The following is a 19,651-nucleotide window of genomic DNA, read 5'->3' on the forward strand; positions in this document are numbered from 1 at the left end:
CTTTTTTGTTTTTGTGTTGTGTCTTCGTTGTGTCACTACACCTTACCTTCCTCCCCTTTCTTCTATTATTCCTTCCCATCCCTTTCTTCCTGACTAATGCAATATGGATTTCATTCCTCACCATCTACTAATGCATATATGATACCCATGAGACCATTGCACCGTTCTATATTATGCTACCAGCAACAACTCCCACCATGTTTTTTTTACTCTACAAACCGTTGTCTCCACCAAACACTTCATTTTATAAAGAATACAACTCCCACCAAATCTTCCCTTATAACTCAAGATGACTTATGTTTCTTTTTGCTAGGTGAAAAAAGGAAAAGGACAAGTAAGAGAAAAGGAAGAAGAGAGTCTCATGCGAATAAATAATAAAGATAAAATAAGAGGACATAAAGAAGCAGTGTAAGATAAAACGAAATAAGATGAAGAGAAAGAAAGTCTAGTATGAACAAGGCATGATAAAGATGAATGGTCAGTAATAGAAGAAAAGGAACAAAAATTAACAAAGTTAATATAATTAACAGAAATAGACTTATTTAAACCATAATTGAAAATTAAAAGAACCCAAAAAAAAAAAAAACATGAGTAAATTGAAAAAAAATGAAAATTAAGAGACCAATCTATTAATTTAATTAAAAATTATATATGAATTTAAAATGTTTAAAGAAGGCTAGGAAACACAGACAAGGGGAAAAAAAAACCTTCAAATTCTTTTATGATCAATTCTTACAAAATACTCTTGATTCAGTCTTTTTCACTTATCGTAAGGATCAATAGTCAAGAAGAGGACATTGAATTTAATATGAATCAATCCTAAATACATAAAATTTCATCCAATAAATTATCTTAAGCGATAATGAAAGCATATAAAGTTGGCTATTAATTTGGAAAAGTTTCTATATGAAGTTAATCACAGAGGAAAAACATTAGACTTGCAAAGGGAAAGTGTTCGGCTAATAAAGTCAAAACTTGCAATTATGCCCCATAATTAAAGTCAACCTAATTAGAATATGTAACTACGACATCAAACGAACTGAAGAGAGATAAAGAAGCTGAATTATACTATCTCTAAGCCGTGTCATGCTAGTAAAAAGCTTTTGTTCTTTAAGGATAGGTATTTGACAAAGTCATATAGAGAGAGATAAATACAAAAGAAAAGCCACTAGTACGGGTTAGTGGTGAAGGAATTGAGCAGGTGAGATCATACATGATGCTGACATAGGTAAGATGTTATTTGGCAGGATGAGTTGGTCTAGGATTTGTAACCCAATGGAAGGAAAATTATAGTTTGGCTCAATCCATGGTGGTTTTGTTGCAACTCCCCCACACACAACTCAAATGTTCAGAAGTGGTTTGACGAGTTCTTTGTTGGGTTTGAAGTTAAGGTTGGATCAGTAGTGCCGGATGCCTCGAGCCCTTCCTAGACTTGGTTGTGGCTTTGGAGATTATTTAGTCGGATTTCAATCTGTCTCTGCTTTCTCTTGGATGTCATGCAGCTATACAAGCGTGGGAAAAACATCTTTAGTTTCCATATTTGGTGCCAATGTCCTACCCCAACTTCTCCTTTGGCCTAAACTGAAAGAAGTGCCACTAGAAACCTGCAATATAGACTTCAACACTCAAGTCAGTGAAATGGAAAACTACGTGAAATGAGTGCGATAATAATAACACGGGATTGGGGCAGAGGTAATCATTCTCATCAACAATGACTATAATCGTTCGAGATATGTGCCCAACATTCAAAACATAAATGATAACAAACAGTACCTTTGTGCTTTTGTTGAAGGTGATACAGCGCACCAACAAATCCATTCCATGCCATTTTGTTCCTTTATGCTGATGTAGTTAAAAACCTAGAAACAACCTCTCTACTTGCAGGGGTAAGGCAGCACACATCTACCCTCCTAGACTCCACTAGGTGAGTCTCTCAGGCATTACGTTATCCCTTTATTCATGATATTGTACAAGGAACAAATAGTGTTTTTTGCCACGAATACTAAGCTAATATTCTAAAGGAAATGTAAAATAGTGGCTTCTTCAAAACGGTCATAATTAGACAATTGATTTTAGAACAAGCAATCTTGAAGCTTAACCAAATCTAAACCCAGTTTTTAGGATTGCAGTGCAAAAACACCAAAGATGATCTTCCATATAGGACACCTATCCCCCTCTCGTAAACCTCCAATGTTAACATATAAAAGAAACAGAGAAAAATAAGTAGAGATATGCTTTGAAAGAGGTAATTATAAACATTTGACATCTTAATTTAATAAGAAAAACATCAAATTATGTGATATCCCCCAACTAAAAGGATTTGAACACCATTTATGTTTTTTTGTATATAAGATACTCTAAAAGCAATGCTATTGTAAAATAATAAAAAAGAAGAGCAACAAAATGTCTGTTCTTTTTTGTTACATTTAAGGAGAAAAAATAAATGTAGTCACGTAAAACCAATTGATAAAATATATTGAAAATAGTGAAAAATTAGTCTGCTGGCCTAAGAACTTGTGCACTCATTCTCAATCATCTCCTGAACCTCATTTATTACCAAATATGCTTTATGGCCACCAATGACTTCAGTTTGTTTCTTGCTGTCTTTCCACAGCTGCAACAAGAACATTTAAATCACTGGCAGAGAAGAATATAAAAAATATATCAAAATCACACACAATTGTGCTTACTTGTATGGTTGGCATTTTCTGCAATGATTGGGAGCCCACAACATTCAAATATGTGAAAAAAATTAAAGATAATAAGTATCAAGAAAAATTCTAAATAGCAAATTTAGTTGAAGCAAATACAACAATTCGAGTGATATGAAAGTTGAGAAAAATGGTTGTGTCCACAAATAGACTCATCATGTAATGCCATAATTCAATTCCCATATTCGCCCTGTGAGAGGTTCATAAATCCAGGAAATCTTTTAGATATTCCCAACACTGCTCCTCCCGTAAAACATTCATAGAACACACAAAAATCAATCTCAACAAACAACAACAAAAGCCTTTTCCCACTATGTAGGATTGGCTATATGGATCAAAATTCAAAAAACATCATTATACTGTCAAAAACCAATCTTTCAGGAAGGCCATTTACATCTATAAGAAAAGAGATTTCTGAATGTTGTGTCATATCATCACACATGAGCTCTATTTATCACATAGTGAGGTACAACAAGATCAACCATAATTACAAAAGAATAATTAGATTCTTTTATAATTAGTGTGTATATGTCAAATGAGCTAAGCTTGTCATAAATGTAGTCTGTTGTGAGGGGATTTAGTGAACATGACAATCTATTTCTGTGTTCAGTTCATTCATGGAAGACTGAATTTGAGGCATTATGAAGTGTAGCTTGCTGATTACAAATAAACTTTGTCTCCTAGATATCTCCTAATTTCAACTGTTGAAGTAATTGCCTAAGCCATGTAAGTTTACATGCAGCTGCTGCCATAGCATGATATTTGGCTTTGGCACTGCATTGATAAACTATGTTGTGCTTTGTACTCCTCTATGAAATCATATTTCCTCCAATTAGAACAATATCCAGAAGTGGACCTTCTATATAATGGTGTACCCAATCAATATCATAATAACAAGTGATTTTGGTATTATTATTATCCTTATACAGAGGAATGCTAACAATACAATCTCCACTATTGACTAAAATTTATTGAAAACTACAAAAATCATCCACTCTTTCTGACTCCTTAATGTTTTTTTACTCATACTTTTGTCGTTTTCAATAAATTTTAGTTAATAAAGGAGAATGTGTTGCTAGCATTCCTCCCTTATATAATAGCCCTCATCTTGGTGCATTTTTTCTATACTGAAGAATACGAATTACATCATCCCAATGGCTATCACCCAGAGCAGTCAAAAACTGACTTACAACACTAACTACAAAAGTGATGTTAGTTCTAGCAACAATAAGACAGTTAATTCTGCCCACAAGAAATCAATATTTTTTCAGCTCTTTCAATGGCTCCCCCGACTTGGGAGAAGCCTAACATTGGGATTCATAAGAGTATCACATGGACAACAATCAATCGTATTGGTCTCAATGAGAACGTCCATAGCACACTTTTGTTAGGAAATAGCAATAGTAGAAAAGGATTATACAACTTCAATACTTGTATTTTTGATGGCTTCGTAAGTTATCTGAGTTATTAGATGACATCAAAATCATCACCAGTAATGACAATATGATCAATATAAACAACCAGATAAATGCATCAGCCAGACATAAAATGAGTAGAGAAGACAGAATGATCAGCTTCACATCTGGTCATGCCAAATTGTATTATGGCAGAGTTAAAATGTCTGAACCAAGCATGAGGGGACTACTTCAGACCATAGAAGAAACATCAAAAGTGACAATCATGATGAGACTAACCAGGAACAGTAAACCCTGGCAGTTATTCCATCTAAACTCCTTCCTATAAATCACCATGCAAGAAGACATTTTTAATATCAAGTTGATGGAGTAGCCAATGATGAATAACATCCATTGCAAGAAAAAGATGGACTAAGGTGATTTTGGCCATAGGAGAAAAGGTGTTGCCATAATCTAGACTAAAGATCTGTGTGTATCCTTTAGCTACCAAGCAAGCTTTAAAGCGCTAATATTGCCAGTAGGACCAATCTTCAACAGCAGTGATTTTGGTGGATGGTAAAGAACAAGATCCCAAGGGTCACTAGAATACAAAGCAGCATCTCATCCACCATTGCCTAATGCCAAGGAGGATCACCCATGGGTTCACCTGTACAGTTGGGATTTAGGAAGACACAAAATCCAAATAAGAGACAGAAAAAATAAGAATGAGATAAACAGTCGTCATTATAAATACAAGAATAAAGAAGACCAGAATTACGAGAGAACCAAATACCTTTTCATAAGGCAATGGAAAGTTCAAGTGTAGACAGCATAGACGAAGGAGTAATTCAAACTGGAGATGAGGCTGGAGGATCAATGGAGGGGGAAACTATCGAATCTTGAGACTACCACTAGAAAGTGAGCATATGAGGTGGAGAAGCAAGGACAAAGGCTAGAACAATAGGAGGAATAGCAAGAGGATTTGCTGTCAAATTGGCATCAAGAACGGTAGAGGAGGAGAATAAAAGAGTAGTTTCATAATGTGATATCAGCCAAAAAAAAATCTCATTGAACCCGAGAACAGACACAACAATAGCATTTTTGGAGATGTGAGTGACCTAGAAAAACACACTTGAGAGATTTAGTAGAGCTTGTCTTTACCTAGAGTGAAATCGTGGACAAAACAGATACAACCAAGGACACAAAGTGGAATGGAGTAGAGATCCTGGTCAAGATATAAAAAAATAAATGGGAACCTGGTTTTGAAGAACAGAAGAAGGCAGCATGTGGTTGATCAAATAATACATTGTGAGAAGAACATCACCCCAAAAACAAAATAAAACATTATGGTGAAGAAGAGTATGAGCGGTTCCAACTAAATGTCAATTCTTTCGCTCAACAACACTATTTTGCTGTGGTGTGTGTGAGCAAGAGGTTTGATGAATAATTCCCTGGGAAATAAAAAAAGATTGATATTGGAAGACATATATTCATGAACACTATTAGTGCATAAAATTTTAATAGATGAACCAAACACCAAACTGATTTTGAATTTCAAATGAAAAAGTTTGAAATATAAAGAAAACATCAAAATGATTTTTCATCAACAAAAGCTAAGTACGAGAAAAATCATCAAATAAAATAACAAATTAATAATAACCTAAAGTTGAACTATCTCAATTACAATCCTAAATATCAAAGCGAACTAATACAAAGGATGACAAAGCACTTTTGTTGGCGCAATCATTAAAAGTATGTTGGATATATTTTCCTAAATCCTAATTCATGTCTCACAATTAAAAGATTGAAGTTTGGAAAGATGCGGAACCATAAAATGCATTTTATTAAGACTAGGGTGACCTAAGTGTTTATGCTCAAGTGCAGGTGTAGTAGTAGCAGAGACACAAGCAACCAGGGATCAACTCTTTTTGTTGACATTTTCTCCATTTGATCAACTCTTCTTAATGGACCTTTTCTTGATCTTCCCCAAATATAAACCAATTAAAAGATACCAAAACAAATTTCACAAAGCACGAGCCACATGAGGTAGTCATAATTTTAAGATGCTGATAGAAGCTAAAAAAATTTATCCAACAAGTTTCCATATAGGTTTTCCTTATACAAGTATTTATACTATTTCTTTCATTTCAACTGCATCACAGATTCCTAAAACAAACATAACAGGCTTAAATGAAGTACTTATTGCTTAAGTACCCACATGGCAGCATCTGTTTATGAAAAGACATTAACGTCACAAACATGATAGCAAATGAAAAAGAAAGAACATAGTGAGGAAGCTATAAAAAACTTACAGTTACTCCAGCACGAGCAACAAGTTTGTGTGAAACTGTATTAACATCAACACTGTAGAAACGCAATCTACACAAAATCCACATAGATATATCCTTGGTTAAAGAGTAGACAAACCAACTTATATAAACAAAATTTAAACCAAAATATCATAACATAATCAAGCAAGTACATACACAAGGTGAACACACCATGCTTAAAATACAATTAGCTTAACTTATATTACTTAACAGCATCAGAATACTAGTCTATCCACGAGTTTAGTAGCAGCCTAGATTAATTATCATAGTTAGTACACATCTAAATATCAAGCAAGTATAATTATATTGCAGTTGATAGCTGTTTATTTGCTCCGCAGTCAACATTTCTTACATTTTTTATTTAATGCACTAGTAGCATAAAATGAACCACATGTAGACAATATACACAATTTCTCATATACTCTATTTCAACATGGTATTTGAGCATTACCACCCACCATTACTGTATCTATTATGTGTACTGAGTTCATATCTAATTCCATTGTATATTGTTTCTGTTACGAACATGAGAATAGAAATGGAAAGAACAGAAATAGAAGACGGATCTCTCCACCAAGGGTCTCCCCTTCACAAAGGATTTCTCCTTTCACAAAGAGCTAATGCTCAATTTACAAATGATACATTTCTGTATTCGCCTTTCCCTTACATCTTCATCTTATTTATTTATATCACAAACCCCCTCTAACTAACTAATCCCTTCCACTAACTAACTACAATACCTACCACAACAAATTTTCCCTTCCTCACTTCCTTCTCTCCTGACTCCTAATAATCTCAAGGTTGGAATTATGGAAGATCATATATGGCGGCTTTGGTAGTGGTGGACTGGTGGAGGCCTATTTGATTTCTATATAATCCTATTCTGCATGGTTGCTGTATGAATATTTTGATCTTGTTACTCTGGCAGCGTTTACCGGCTATCTGGATTATTTGAAACTTGTAGTTGGTCCATATCTTGTTCCAAAACACTTAAAGTTGAGTAGTTTGTATCACCAAACTTTACAGTTCCCCATGTGTGTTTTGTTTGAATTGTTATAGTAAAACAAATTTCACCTAATGGTTTTTGTGCAAGTAATAGACTGATCCGCTTTCTCTAGTCCCAAATTTTTTTGGGCATCAAAATGTCCTACCCATCCTTGATCACTATGTAATATTTTTCCATCTCAATCCTTCTATTGACACCAAGACATGGCCTAGATTGTGGAGATTGTTGTCTCATGGTAACAAGATCCTTCTACAGTTCTTCTGTTGTCACTCAATCAAATTTGGATTTTGAAAATACTGGTCAATTTCTGCAACTTTACCTTTGACCTCTGGCATGATCTCCTCCATCATCTTCTCAACCTCAACGACTTTCTTTGAATCTTGGTCTTCTTCAACAACCAGCTCCTCATCGCTATTACATTTGATAGGAAACACCTACATCCATGGAAGATTTAGCATTCAGCAGTTCTAAAATTGCCAATGGGCTAACTGGATCTTCCTCCAAGAAAACAAGTCCCTTCTCTGAATTCAAGGATTCCAATAATCTCCTTGTCTTGATCATGTCCAACACTTCAGTGTACTGTTCTGTTTCTGTTTCTGTTTCTTGATCTAACACAGAGATAAGGTGTTCCCCTTTTGTTTCCACCAGTTTGCATCCACCAAAGGCAGCTAACTCCACTTTTCTTTATCAAGAATGAACCTATATATTATCAAAGCATTTTGACCAACTCCTTCTTGACATGTTTGGCTGAATGGGGATCAACCTCCTCTTGAATGGGTTGCTGATTGGTGACCTTTTCCTTCAACATGATGCCTTGTTTCTGCATCCACCTTTCCAGGCATTGCTTGAGCTCTTGTATTTCCTCAAACTTCTTTAATGCAAAGGGCTTTACTTCCTTCTTTTCCTCATCTCTCACTCTTCTCTCCTCAATAATGATTTCTTGACTATTTGATAGCTTGTGCAGCCCATGCTTCAACTCTAAAACATTGGCCTTACAAGAATGATGTTGCAACTTCCAAGAATTACTTGTCTCATTCACAAACACCTTCTTTAATGACCCATCTGGTTCTAGTTTGGTTTCATGTTTCTTCACTAACTGTGTCAACATTCACTTAAGCTCAAATAGATCATTGGTCCACTTCAAGAATGCCATTGAACTCTCTATTTCTTCTTGGTGAGAGACCAAGCAACTTCTTCTCTCAAAATTTGGATCCGGCATGTCAGACCAACTAAGAACCCAAGGATAGAAATGGGAAAGAAAGAAAGATTTTATTTAAATGAATGGAAAGAACAAAGAATAGGAGAGGGATCTCTCCTCCAAGGGTCTCCCCTGCACAAAGGATTCCTCCTTTCACAAAGAGCTAATGCTCAATTTACAAATGATAACAGTTCTGAATTCCCTTTCCGTTACATCTTCATCCTATTTATTTACCTCAAACCCTCTCTAACTAACTAATCCCTTCCACTATCTAACTACAGTAACTATCTCAACTAACATTCCCTTCCCTCTCTCCAAACTCCTACAGTTTCCTTGGTTTTCCCTTTGTTTCTTAGTCAAAATCAGTTCTGAGCACACCCTATACTTGTTTATTGCATGTGATTGCTTCTGTTGCATTTGGATAGGTTGCAGCGTGGTCTGTGGTAATCATATCACTTGCTGCTAGTGAGAGCTACCTGCCCAACGCCCCAACCTAAAAATGTAGTTGGCAATATTCATCAGTCAGCATTGAGGTGGTTCAGGTTTTGGTATTTTTTGGAGTTGAACTCTAGCAGTTATTCATTGTGATAGTTTCATGACTTTGGAAAGGCGTTCTCGTATTTTTTATGAGTTCCCTGGATGTAGCTTTGCTACTTTTGTTTGTGGAAATTTGTTAGGTAACCCCATTAGTAGTTAGTTATAATATGTTAGTTAGAGACTCATTAATAGTTAGTTACAATATATTAGTTAGTAATTGGGCAGGTTGAGATTGTAGAAGACATAAAGCAATTTGCTTCTACAATATGGCAGACAGAGAGGGATCAGTTTGTCAATTGTGAGAGTTAGGGCATTTGGCATGAGGGGAGAAGTATCTTAAAGAACTGCACTTACTGCAGTGCTCTATCCTTGTAATTGGGGTTCATCCCCAATTATACTTAAGAAGATACCCAGTTTCTATCAAGGTTCTTAAATATTATCAGAGATTGTTCTGACATTTAGCTGTAGTTTTCTGTTGAAATGGTTTCGAAGGAGTTGAAGTGCAGCAGTTCTCTGATTAAGTGTCAGTTGAGGTCATTCTTGAAATGTATGTCAAGCAGAAGCTTGAGGAAGGTTAGGGAGAAAAGTCAAAGAACTCTAAGAGACATCTTCCAAGCACATCACCAAAAGACTTGTTATTACCCAGGGAGAGTGCAAGTAGCCTAAGCTCTTCTATTGAGAGTTGAGACTTGAGAGGAGCTGGGATCTTGAAGATCTGGGCATTCTTTACATCATACAATTTAACACATTTGACCAAGTTCAATGGCACCATGTGATCCATGTAGCCGACCTCACTTAGTGGGATAAGGCTTGGTTGTTGTTATTGTCAATCTAACATGCCTACGTTCATGGATTACAAGACCAAATCCAAAGTAAACAACATTACAACCAAATTTTTTAATAGACAAACTGCAAACCTTCTGTCACACTTTTACACAAATAAAGTTTCAAACCATTTTCTACTACAAGCATTACTTCAATATTCTCACGTATATTATTATTTCTTATCATGTTCTTTCTCGTGCGATCTCTTATTCACCTTAACATTTTCAATTTTGCACCTCCCATTTTCTTCTCATGTTGTTTCCTTTAAAGCCCAGCATTCACCACCATATAGGATAGTTGTCTGTATTTTAGTATGATAAAACTTTCCTTTTATCTTAATAGGTATTTTATGGTCACAAATAATTTGTGATGTCTTTCTCCACCTTAACCATCCAACTTATATTTTATGAATAACATCTTCATTAATTTCCTATCATTTTGTAGAATCGATGTTGAATACCTAAACTTGAAAACTTGTGGTATAATATCATTTTCAATTTTAACTTCCAATGCACAATCATCATTTTGTTTTTTGCTAAACTTACAATGCATATACTTTGTCTTACTTCTACTCAAACGAAAATTCTTAGAACAGGAAAGTATCAATAATTGAGAAAACGGGGAGTTTGGGTGAAACCCAACATTCTGCCGTGTGCTTACTTAATTTTACATGTTGCAAGCTTCATAAGTTCGGCTTTAAAATGCTAGTCTAAATTCCTTAGCATATTTAGCACAGGCTGGAATCTTAGTTAACTACACAAGTCCTTGATTAGAACTTGTACTTAATGAACTCATAGTATAAATAAGTTGGATTGGATGTAACCATTACACAATTCCTCCCAAATACTCTCTAGTTCACAAAGAAGCCTAAATAAGAGATTTGTCTTAGGTTTTGCTTGCTACAATATACCATATTAAAACTAGAGAAACTTTTAAATAAATAATGAATGGATGTTAAGGGGTTATAAAGGAAAAGTCTATTATCATGGCCCAATGTAAGTACCAATATGGATTTTCCCTTGGCTCAAGGACATGAGAAGCTTATCTGTAAATAAATGAAACGGTCTGAAATTATTCTAGTTATACATAACAGTCACAACAAAAAAAGAAAAGGAATCTTACCTTGGATAATAGTCTGCTGCTAACTTTTCCAATTTTGGTTTTAAATATATACATTTTCTGCACCAATTTGCCATCCTACAAACCATGATATCTCACCTCAAATTCCACACTTGTAGAAGTATTATTCATCAAATCAAACAGAAAAATGAAAAAATATAAGCTTCTCAATGTAATGGACAAAATAAGACATCCTTCATAAATGCTAGCAACGCAATCTCTCTGACACTCTTTCATGTAAATGGGTTTCCACATCATTTAGTGGGACCTACATCAATTTTACCCAATAAAATAAAGGGTGTGCTGAAAAGATTGTAATGCCAGCATTTCACTAACATATAAATCAGTGTCTAGATCATAACAAGACCTTCATCCAAGTTCGTCACTAGCTGATTTCTAGAAGTTCAAAATGCTCAATGGCAAATTGCTTGAGTTGGTGTACACTAATTTTCAGATAATAATAATAATAATTAAAAAAAAAAAAAACTTGTTGTCTTTAATGACAAAATTTGATGACTTAGACTACAGACATAAAAGTATAAGCATAAGCAACAGTTTGCCTACCTTGAAATACCGCAACAACACAGTTTGATTAACAAATGCACTTAAAACCAAAAAACCTGAATAGTCGTGCTCAATCAAGAGTAGGATATCTTCTATAAAATCAGTATTACAATATGCCAGACTAAAGGGACACCTTGCATCATCATATTCATACATTCCGTTATTTTCCCTTTTAATCAAACATCTCTCTAAATTAGATTGGTAAATACTATTTCCCCCTACAAAGCCCCAATGCCTGAAAATGAAAAGGCAAAAGTTTCAAGAATAGAAAAAGGATCCAAAAATTCATAAATAATAACAATAACAAAAACCGGTAAAACAGGACAATGAGCAAAAGAAACAAAAAAATTTCCATCAGTGTGTGATTTTGTAATATTCGTTCATTTATTTCGATTGTGGAGAAAAAAAGATAGTTCATGACGAAGAAACCTACCAAACGACAACGATGGCGTCGTCGAATTGCTGAGCCTCGAGGAGGACATGATCGAAGTGGGTCTCGCTGGAGATGGGTTGAAGGTAAAGGAAAACAGGCTCTTCCGGTTGCAATGACCCTTGCTGACTCAACGGAACAGCAGGGGTTTGGCGCGCACAGCCAAAGGAAATGGAAATTAACGGAGAGACGGAGGTATGGAGCCCGAAGCTGAAGCGGGAGAGAGAGAATGAATCTAACTTGGTTGTTGGAGCTACCGAGGAGAATGGTGGAGGCTGAAGAGTCCGAAGATGTTGTGACATTTGGTGGCTGCTAAGGAAAACAAAAAACGCAATAGTCCAAAGAGGAGAGCAGGTTTGAGGGGAGAAAGAGTGTGTTAATGGGTCAAACTCAACATAAACACGATGGTAATGGTTTCAGTCTTTGTCAAGGAATAATAAGGAGTGATGGGACGGGTTTTCGTACGCCCACTCCACATGTGTTCTAAAAAAAATGTTTCTAATAGGTCTTTGCCCAGAAATTAAATTTTTGTTATGAAATTATATATTTTTTAACTTTATTTTTATTTTAGTTTTTTTTTAATTTTATTATTTTATATTGTCTCTTCAAGTTTATTGTTTGTTGAGATTTAGAATTTTAAATCTTAATAAATTCTTTTTAATGTTAAAAAAACACAAAAAAAAAAAGAAAAAATGAACCAAACAGCAATAAAAGAGATAAATGGAGAAATATAAATACAAAGAAGAAAAATAAAGGAACATTCAAGAAAAATTTTAAAAATAATAATTCTAAATTCTCACTTTAAGATTTAGAATTTTTTATTTTAGTCTATTAAAGTATGTTATTAAAAAAATTTTATTCTATATATTTTTAAGTACTTTTATAACTTATTTTCATATATTTATCCTTACTTGATAGATATTTAGTAATTATTTTTTATTAATTATTAGAGTTTAGCATGAATCAATTGTCACTAAATTACAAAAGTGTTTTTATTAAAATTGGAGAAAAGTTATTGAAAATTTTGGTCTTACTAGTTGCTAAGCAAGACTATGTTTAGCAACAAGCACAACCATGTTTAATATTTAGCATAAGAGAGTTTCGTTGCCCAGCACAAGTGTGCTTGATGGGTATGTTAGCCCAATACTTCATGCGTCTTCACTTACTGTGTTGGTTGACTTGTGAATGCGTTTAGAAGTAGAGATCATTAGTGAAGACAAAAAATAATTTTCTAAAGTCTAAGCAAGTGATCAAAAATGTGTTTTAGCAACAAGGGTTCTTTTCTTTTTATTCCTTTTGAAATTTTTCTAGTTTGTGTTTCTTTTTTGAATGAATATGATTTTCTTTACATTTATTTTCTTTGCTTATTTCGTTATGTGTAGCTAAATTCATAGTTAAGGATATGGTAGATATTTTGCATACTTTATGTGATCTTTATATTTAATTAAAATTCTGGTTTCCTTTTAAGATTGGTTTTTGCCCTAACGTTTGTATGCTTTTATGTTAGAATTTCGTTACTCTTAGTATCTCATAATTGATTGCAAGATAGGTAACTGTGTCACGTGTAATTAATTGAACTATAAGGTAAATGGGATAGGAAATTAAGTGAATCAAACTTAGTTTTCATCTTTCAATTGGTTATTGAATTAACAAGCCTATAGGTTCTTCATATTTTTCCTCTCTTTCTACCTTACATAACTATTGCAGATGATAGTTTAGGAAAAAGAATATTAATATTGCATGACTATTGAGTGTTAGTAACTTTAGTATGAGTAATTGACAATCGTAAAAAAATTAGGATTAAGATTAACTAAAAGTGAACATAAAGAAATGTGAAAGTGAAGTTGTATGTACTAGGTTTATCTCAAATAGTTTTTCTTGTCAAAAAGTTGTGTTGTGCTATTCTCTTTTCATTACTTTTTAGTTTAAAACTTCCATAAATTTCTCTTATTCTAGTACATATTGTTTTGCCTCAAGTAATTAAATCATGATATTTTTAGTAATTATAAATAATCTTTGTGAAATGATATTTTAGGAATTAAATTTAAGAACCTCTTTATTATTTTTTGACAAGTACACTTATCCATGAACAAGTTATTAGGAAAAAATGAAATATTCACTTAAAATATCTCATCTAAACACTTAGTATCAAGTTGGATTTACCATCTAGTCTCCTTGTGTGATTTAATTATGGATCATCTTATAAAAGATCTTTCCAGTATTTTAAAAATTCTTCTACTTTTAGCACCTTTGTTGTGTTATTTGGTTTTCATGTGTGCTAATTGGACTTAAAGGGCAATAGTCTTGCCCTTCTTTTTCATATTTGATTCATTTATCTCTCACTCATAGATTCTAAGATGCATCAAAAAGGATCTTTAAAATATTTCTGACTTTGTCTTCGTAGTCAAACTCTTTTTCAACAACTTGAAGTCCACTTGTTATAGTTTGGAATATGTCACTCATATGTTTAGCCATCTTAAACATTACATATTAGTGTATGAGCTTGAATACAAATCTTAGTCTTTTCACATAGTTGGTTTAATGAATAAGAGCAATAGCTTCTCACATTTTCTTTATTGACTTGTAGTCATAAACCTTGTCATACTAATTCGTGATAAAATACTTGACTTTTTTATTGAACTATATTTTGTTAGTATGTTTTATTGTCCATCTTTTTTTAAGGATAAATTTACCTTTATCATATAAGTTTATAATCACATTTTACCATGATAAACCAAAGAACATGTTGAGTTAACTAAATGAACAATTTTATTTTCTCTCTAATAAGGATAATCCTTGCCAAAGAAAGATGAAGGATATGAGGAGGAGGCTCTTTACAAAATCAACAATTTCTTTAGATTTATCATATTGTAAGTCATTTCTGTTACACTAGAAGATGTTCAACTTAGAGGTTAAGGTCTAATACTAACTGTAAAAACATATAAATACAGAAGATCAAATCATTTGAATTAAATGTTAGAAAAATGTGAAATTTTCTTGCAAGGATAGATTATACAAAAGAAAGGTAAAAAGATTTTTAAAAAGGATTAGTTGATGGATCAAACATTTTAGAGAAAACTAAAGAACTTGCATAATTTTAGATATAGAACATGTTTCTTAAATAACATAAGCCATGAGTCAACCTAGTTAGAGAAAAATAAGAAAAGACACCAAATACAAGAATATAAGAATACATGAAGAATACAAGAACACAAGTCATGAATCAAACAAGACCATAGTCCAAATAATTACTAATAATGCTACTGTTTGCAAGGCTATAGGTTCAATTGTTGAATTTATTTGTCCCTATATATTTTGGACACCTTGTATAGTGCACACATTAAATCTTGCTCTCGAGGATATTTGTGTTCCAAAATATATATCAAGCAACGAGCTTGTTTATGGTGAGTGTCATTAGATTTCTACTATTGTTGATGACAATTTCATTATTAGAAATTTTATTATGAACCATTTAATGAGGCTAACAATGTATGATCAGTTTGTGCATATGAAGTTATTAGCCATTGATGAGACTATATTCACCTCAATTGTTGTGATGTCAAAAAGAATGAGAATCATTTAGCATGATCTTCAATTCATAGTAATTAACGAACAATGATTGCAATATAGAATGAATAAAATTCAAAATGCTACATTTGTAAAGGAAACAAACCTTTGGTAAGATCAAATTGAATATATTTTAAGCTTTACAGAGTCAATATATGATATGCTTCATTTTTGTGATATTAATAAGTCAAGCCTTCATCTAGATTATGATAAATGGAACTTTATGATTGAGCAAGTAAAAGTAGAAATATATCAACATGAAGAAAAGGAATTGACTCAATATTTATCTTTTCATGAAGTGGTATACAATAGGGTTGTCAAAATAGGTTTGCTTCGACGGGCTGACCCACTTAACTCACCAAAATTGGTGGGCTAAGCTGAGTGATTTAGATCCAATGGCCCACATAGCCTACCTTGTTTTGACCCGCCAAAATGAGGGCTAATGGTGGGCCGGGACAGGCTGGCCCATTGGACCCATTTTTTAATTTCAAAATTTTAAAAATAATTAAATTTTAATTTTTATTAATATAATTTTTTTTTATTTTTTTGGTTACTTTTTGGTGGGTTGGCCTATTAATTTAATGGTCCACCAACCTTTTTTTATTTTTTGGTTTTTGGCGAGCTGGCCTATTAGCCCACTTTTAAATGGGTCGAGCTAGAAAATCTATCCCATTTTTTAAACAGGACGGGCTCGAGTTAGCCCATTTTTGGATAGGCTTCTGACGGGCTGAGACAGGCTAGGGTGGGCTGGCCCGTTTTGCCATTCCTAGTGTACAACATCTTAATTGATATATGGACTAAAAGTTGCACACCGCTTCATTGTTTGGTCATACACTTAATCCTAAGTAAATTTAATTAATTTAGAAGGTCTAATTTATTTAACTTTTTATTTCAAGTTTTAATTAGGTTAACCTTATAATTTATGTGTCTTTATAATAAGAAGAAATAAATGTTTGAAAAAGTACTTTATAGATTCAAAGGATTGAAGTTACTACAAAGTTTGTTAAATTCTCAAGTGTCACATAAGAACTTAGCTAATTTAATTTTTTGCAAAATAGATATAACTTGCAACCAAAGGAATCACGAATTATGTATGGAGTTGCAATTCCTAAACTTCAATCCAATGCCTTGAAGCTCCTTTCCTAACCATATTCTTCTTGTTGCTGTGAGAGAAATTTGAGTACATATTCTTTTTATCCACTCCTTGAAAAGAAATAAGCTTAATATAAAGAGAGCTAAAAAATTAGTCTTAATTTAACAAATCTTTATCTTCTTTCAAGAAAGCATAAAAATTATAATGAGGGTTAAAAAAAAATGTGAGATGTTGATAAAGATGAATGAGATCTATTTGAAAGAATTAATATTTTTAAAGTTGCTATCTTTCTTTTGATGAACTAGATTAAGAGGTTGTTCTTTTCATCAATAATTAGTCAAGAAATAATGATATTGAGACAATTATAATTTTTTTATTTTAAAACATTTTATTATTATTCATAAGAATTTCAAAATTTTTTAGGATATGTATTATGAATAAATTTGTGATTTTATTTTTTATATAATATTTTATATATATATATTCAAGGTGTTTTGCACGTGAATACACTTTCCTTTATCCTTAAGCGTGTGTTTTGCACTTCCAAAACACAAGGTGTGACATAATAATTTTTACAAAATGATAGATTTGCCTATAATCTCTTCTGCACCAAAAATAAGAGAAATGAATTTTTAAATGACTTAAGAAGATGAGAATTTAGTGTATTATACTGGGAGAATGTCTTATTTACAGACACTCTGTGACTATTTATGAAGAGTCGCATTAATTAATATTGATTCATGAAAAGTCACATTATTTCAACTAATATCTATTCTATGAATAATTATACCTTTTCACTTTGTGTTTTATATTAAAAGTCACTTCTATTCTAATTTATATTCTTATGAATAGATATAATTTCAATTGTATTTGTTCATATATGAACAGTGACTTTTTTTTTTCACTTAATGCCTATTCATATAAATATCCATCCTTTGATCCACGCATTCACTTGAAACATTATAACTATTTGATTGAAATAAAATAACTTTTTAATTTGAATGAAATAAAATAACTTTTTAATTTGAATGAAATAAAATAACTCTTCATCATAAAACAAAACAATTTTTCATTTGAATGAATTAATGCAACTTTTCATGTTTTCAAATTTGTTTCACACGATTTTTAATGTTTATTAATTTCTACTAAAAAAATTTTATTTGTTGATTATTTAATAGTTTAGTAGTGAATAAAATATTTTTTTCTTATCTCAAATTTTGATAAACGTTAACAATACACTTTTTAGACTTCACTCTCTAGAATAAAAATATATGTACAAATGAGAAGTGAATCATTTTTCACTTTATTTTAAAGATAGTAAAATATAATAAATGTTTAAATTTAAATTAAAGGTAGATATAAGTTCACTTTTTCACTTTATATTTCTCTTCACTTTAAAAAAATTAAATTTACATTTTTTAATACCGTCTTTTAATATTATTATTTGTATTAAAAATTTGTTGGAAATGCAAAAGACAAAAAATATAGATTCCATCCATATTTAGACTCTCACTCATAAATTTTACAAATCCTAATAATAAAAAGAGAGTTTTGTTTTTTTATACATAGATAAAGGTGTTATTAGCATATTTTTCTTCATTTATAACAAACATAAGAAAGAAGTAAAGGTTACCTACTAATTATTCTAACCTTGTTATCCAATGTTCGTTTTTTAAGCACTTTTTTCCATTTAATTTACTGTACCTAAGAATCCAGCCTGCTATTACATTGCTGAGTAAACCCAAGCAGGTTTGATGCCAAAAAGTATGCAACATCCTGTTGATTCAAGTTTATTTAATGTATTTTTGGGCATAAAAAAATAGAGTTCATTTGATGTGTTTAATAATGGTAACAAGTATGTTGATATGTCTGCTCATGGCAATTGGGTTAATGGGCTTTCGAGCATGCATTCTACTCAAAGCACAAACATGTTTAATTGGTGGATGATTGACTCAAGACCTGAATATTCAGGTTTTGTCTATTTACATGGTGGAACTCACTTTTCCTTTTGATATTGGCGCTTTTATAGGAGGCAAAGTTGAATCTTGTTAACCTACTAATGGGGAAAGATGTTATTTTCTATTTTATTTACCAAATAATAGCTTAGGGAAGCCTTGCTCTTTTTTCGGTCGAAATAACTTAGCAAATTCTTAATTTATTTAAATTATTGTTCTAAGGCATGTATAGATATTTAATTATAAATAAAATAAAATAGAATAAGCCAAAGGAAAATTGAGAAGTATGAAATAGAACGAAATAAAATTAATATTTTGTTGTCTGTCATTTTTCGGCAGAATAGAGTAAAATATTATCTTTGTTAGAAAAGTGATATGAAAATAAAAAACAAATAAGTTGATTTTATTTCATTTCATCCTATGCTCTCCAAGTTGGAATGGGAAGAGAGAAAATAAAAATATTAGCTGAAATAAAATATATTTCATCAAATTGTAATTTTTTACCGTCTTTTAAAACAAATTCAATCAGTGTAAAAAGACTCCATTTCATTCCATTATGTATATTTGCATTAATCCTTAAGAACAATTGAAAACAATACTGTTAATTATTGAAGCGTTTTTAATTTTTTAAAATTAAAATTTAATGACGTGAATTCTTATCCTTGCATACGTACATTAGAGCTCTCACAGGCTACGTCTATCTAGCATTTTGCGATTTAATTTAATGTGTTCACCAATTTCACAATGGGCAACCACAACTCAATGGATGAGACAATAATTTTAGGACATGAAATCTATTTCTTCTTTGCAACGGCCATGTCTTTATTGTGCATAAAATACGAAAAGAGAACAAGGAAACAAAGCAAAATCAAGGAAATACTATGAGCTACACCTAGCAAGTGTAGAGCGTTTCAAGAGAAGG

General features: G+C 32.3%; 1 protein-coding gene across 1 annotated transcript; it reads right to left on the reverse strand.

Moving 5' to 3' along the window:
- Positions 1–962: 962 nt before the first annotated feature.
- Positions 963–12,511, reverse strand: LOC113872386 (thioredoxin-like 3-2, chloroplastic). Its single transcript, XM_027509904.1, has 6 exons — positions 12,118–12,511; positions 11,124–11,198; positions 6,418–6,484; positions 2,691–2,708; positions 1,774–2,614; positions 963–1,604 (listed from the first exon to the last, which is right to left on the reverse strand). Exons 1-5 carry the CDS (start codon positions 12,414–12,416, stop codon positions 2,507–2,509), a joined length of 567 nt encoding a protein of 188 aa, XP_027365705.1. The 5' UTR covers positions 12,417–12,511; the 3' UTR covers positions 963–1,604; positions 1,774–2,506.
- Positions 12,512–19,651: the final 7,140 nt, after the last annotated feature.

This window comes from Abrus precatorius, unplaced genomic scaffold (genome assembly GCF_003935025.1).
Source record: "Abrus precatorius isolate BTA unplaced genomic scaffold, Abrus_2018 Scaffold7, whole genome shotgun sequence".
Classification (NCBI taxonomy): Eukaryota; Viridiplantae; Streptophyta; class Magnoliopsida; order Fabales; family Fabaceae; genus Abrus; species Abrus precatorius.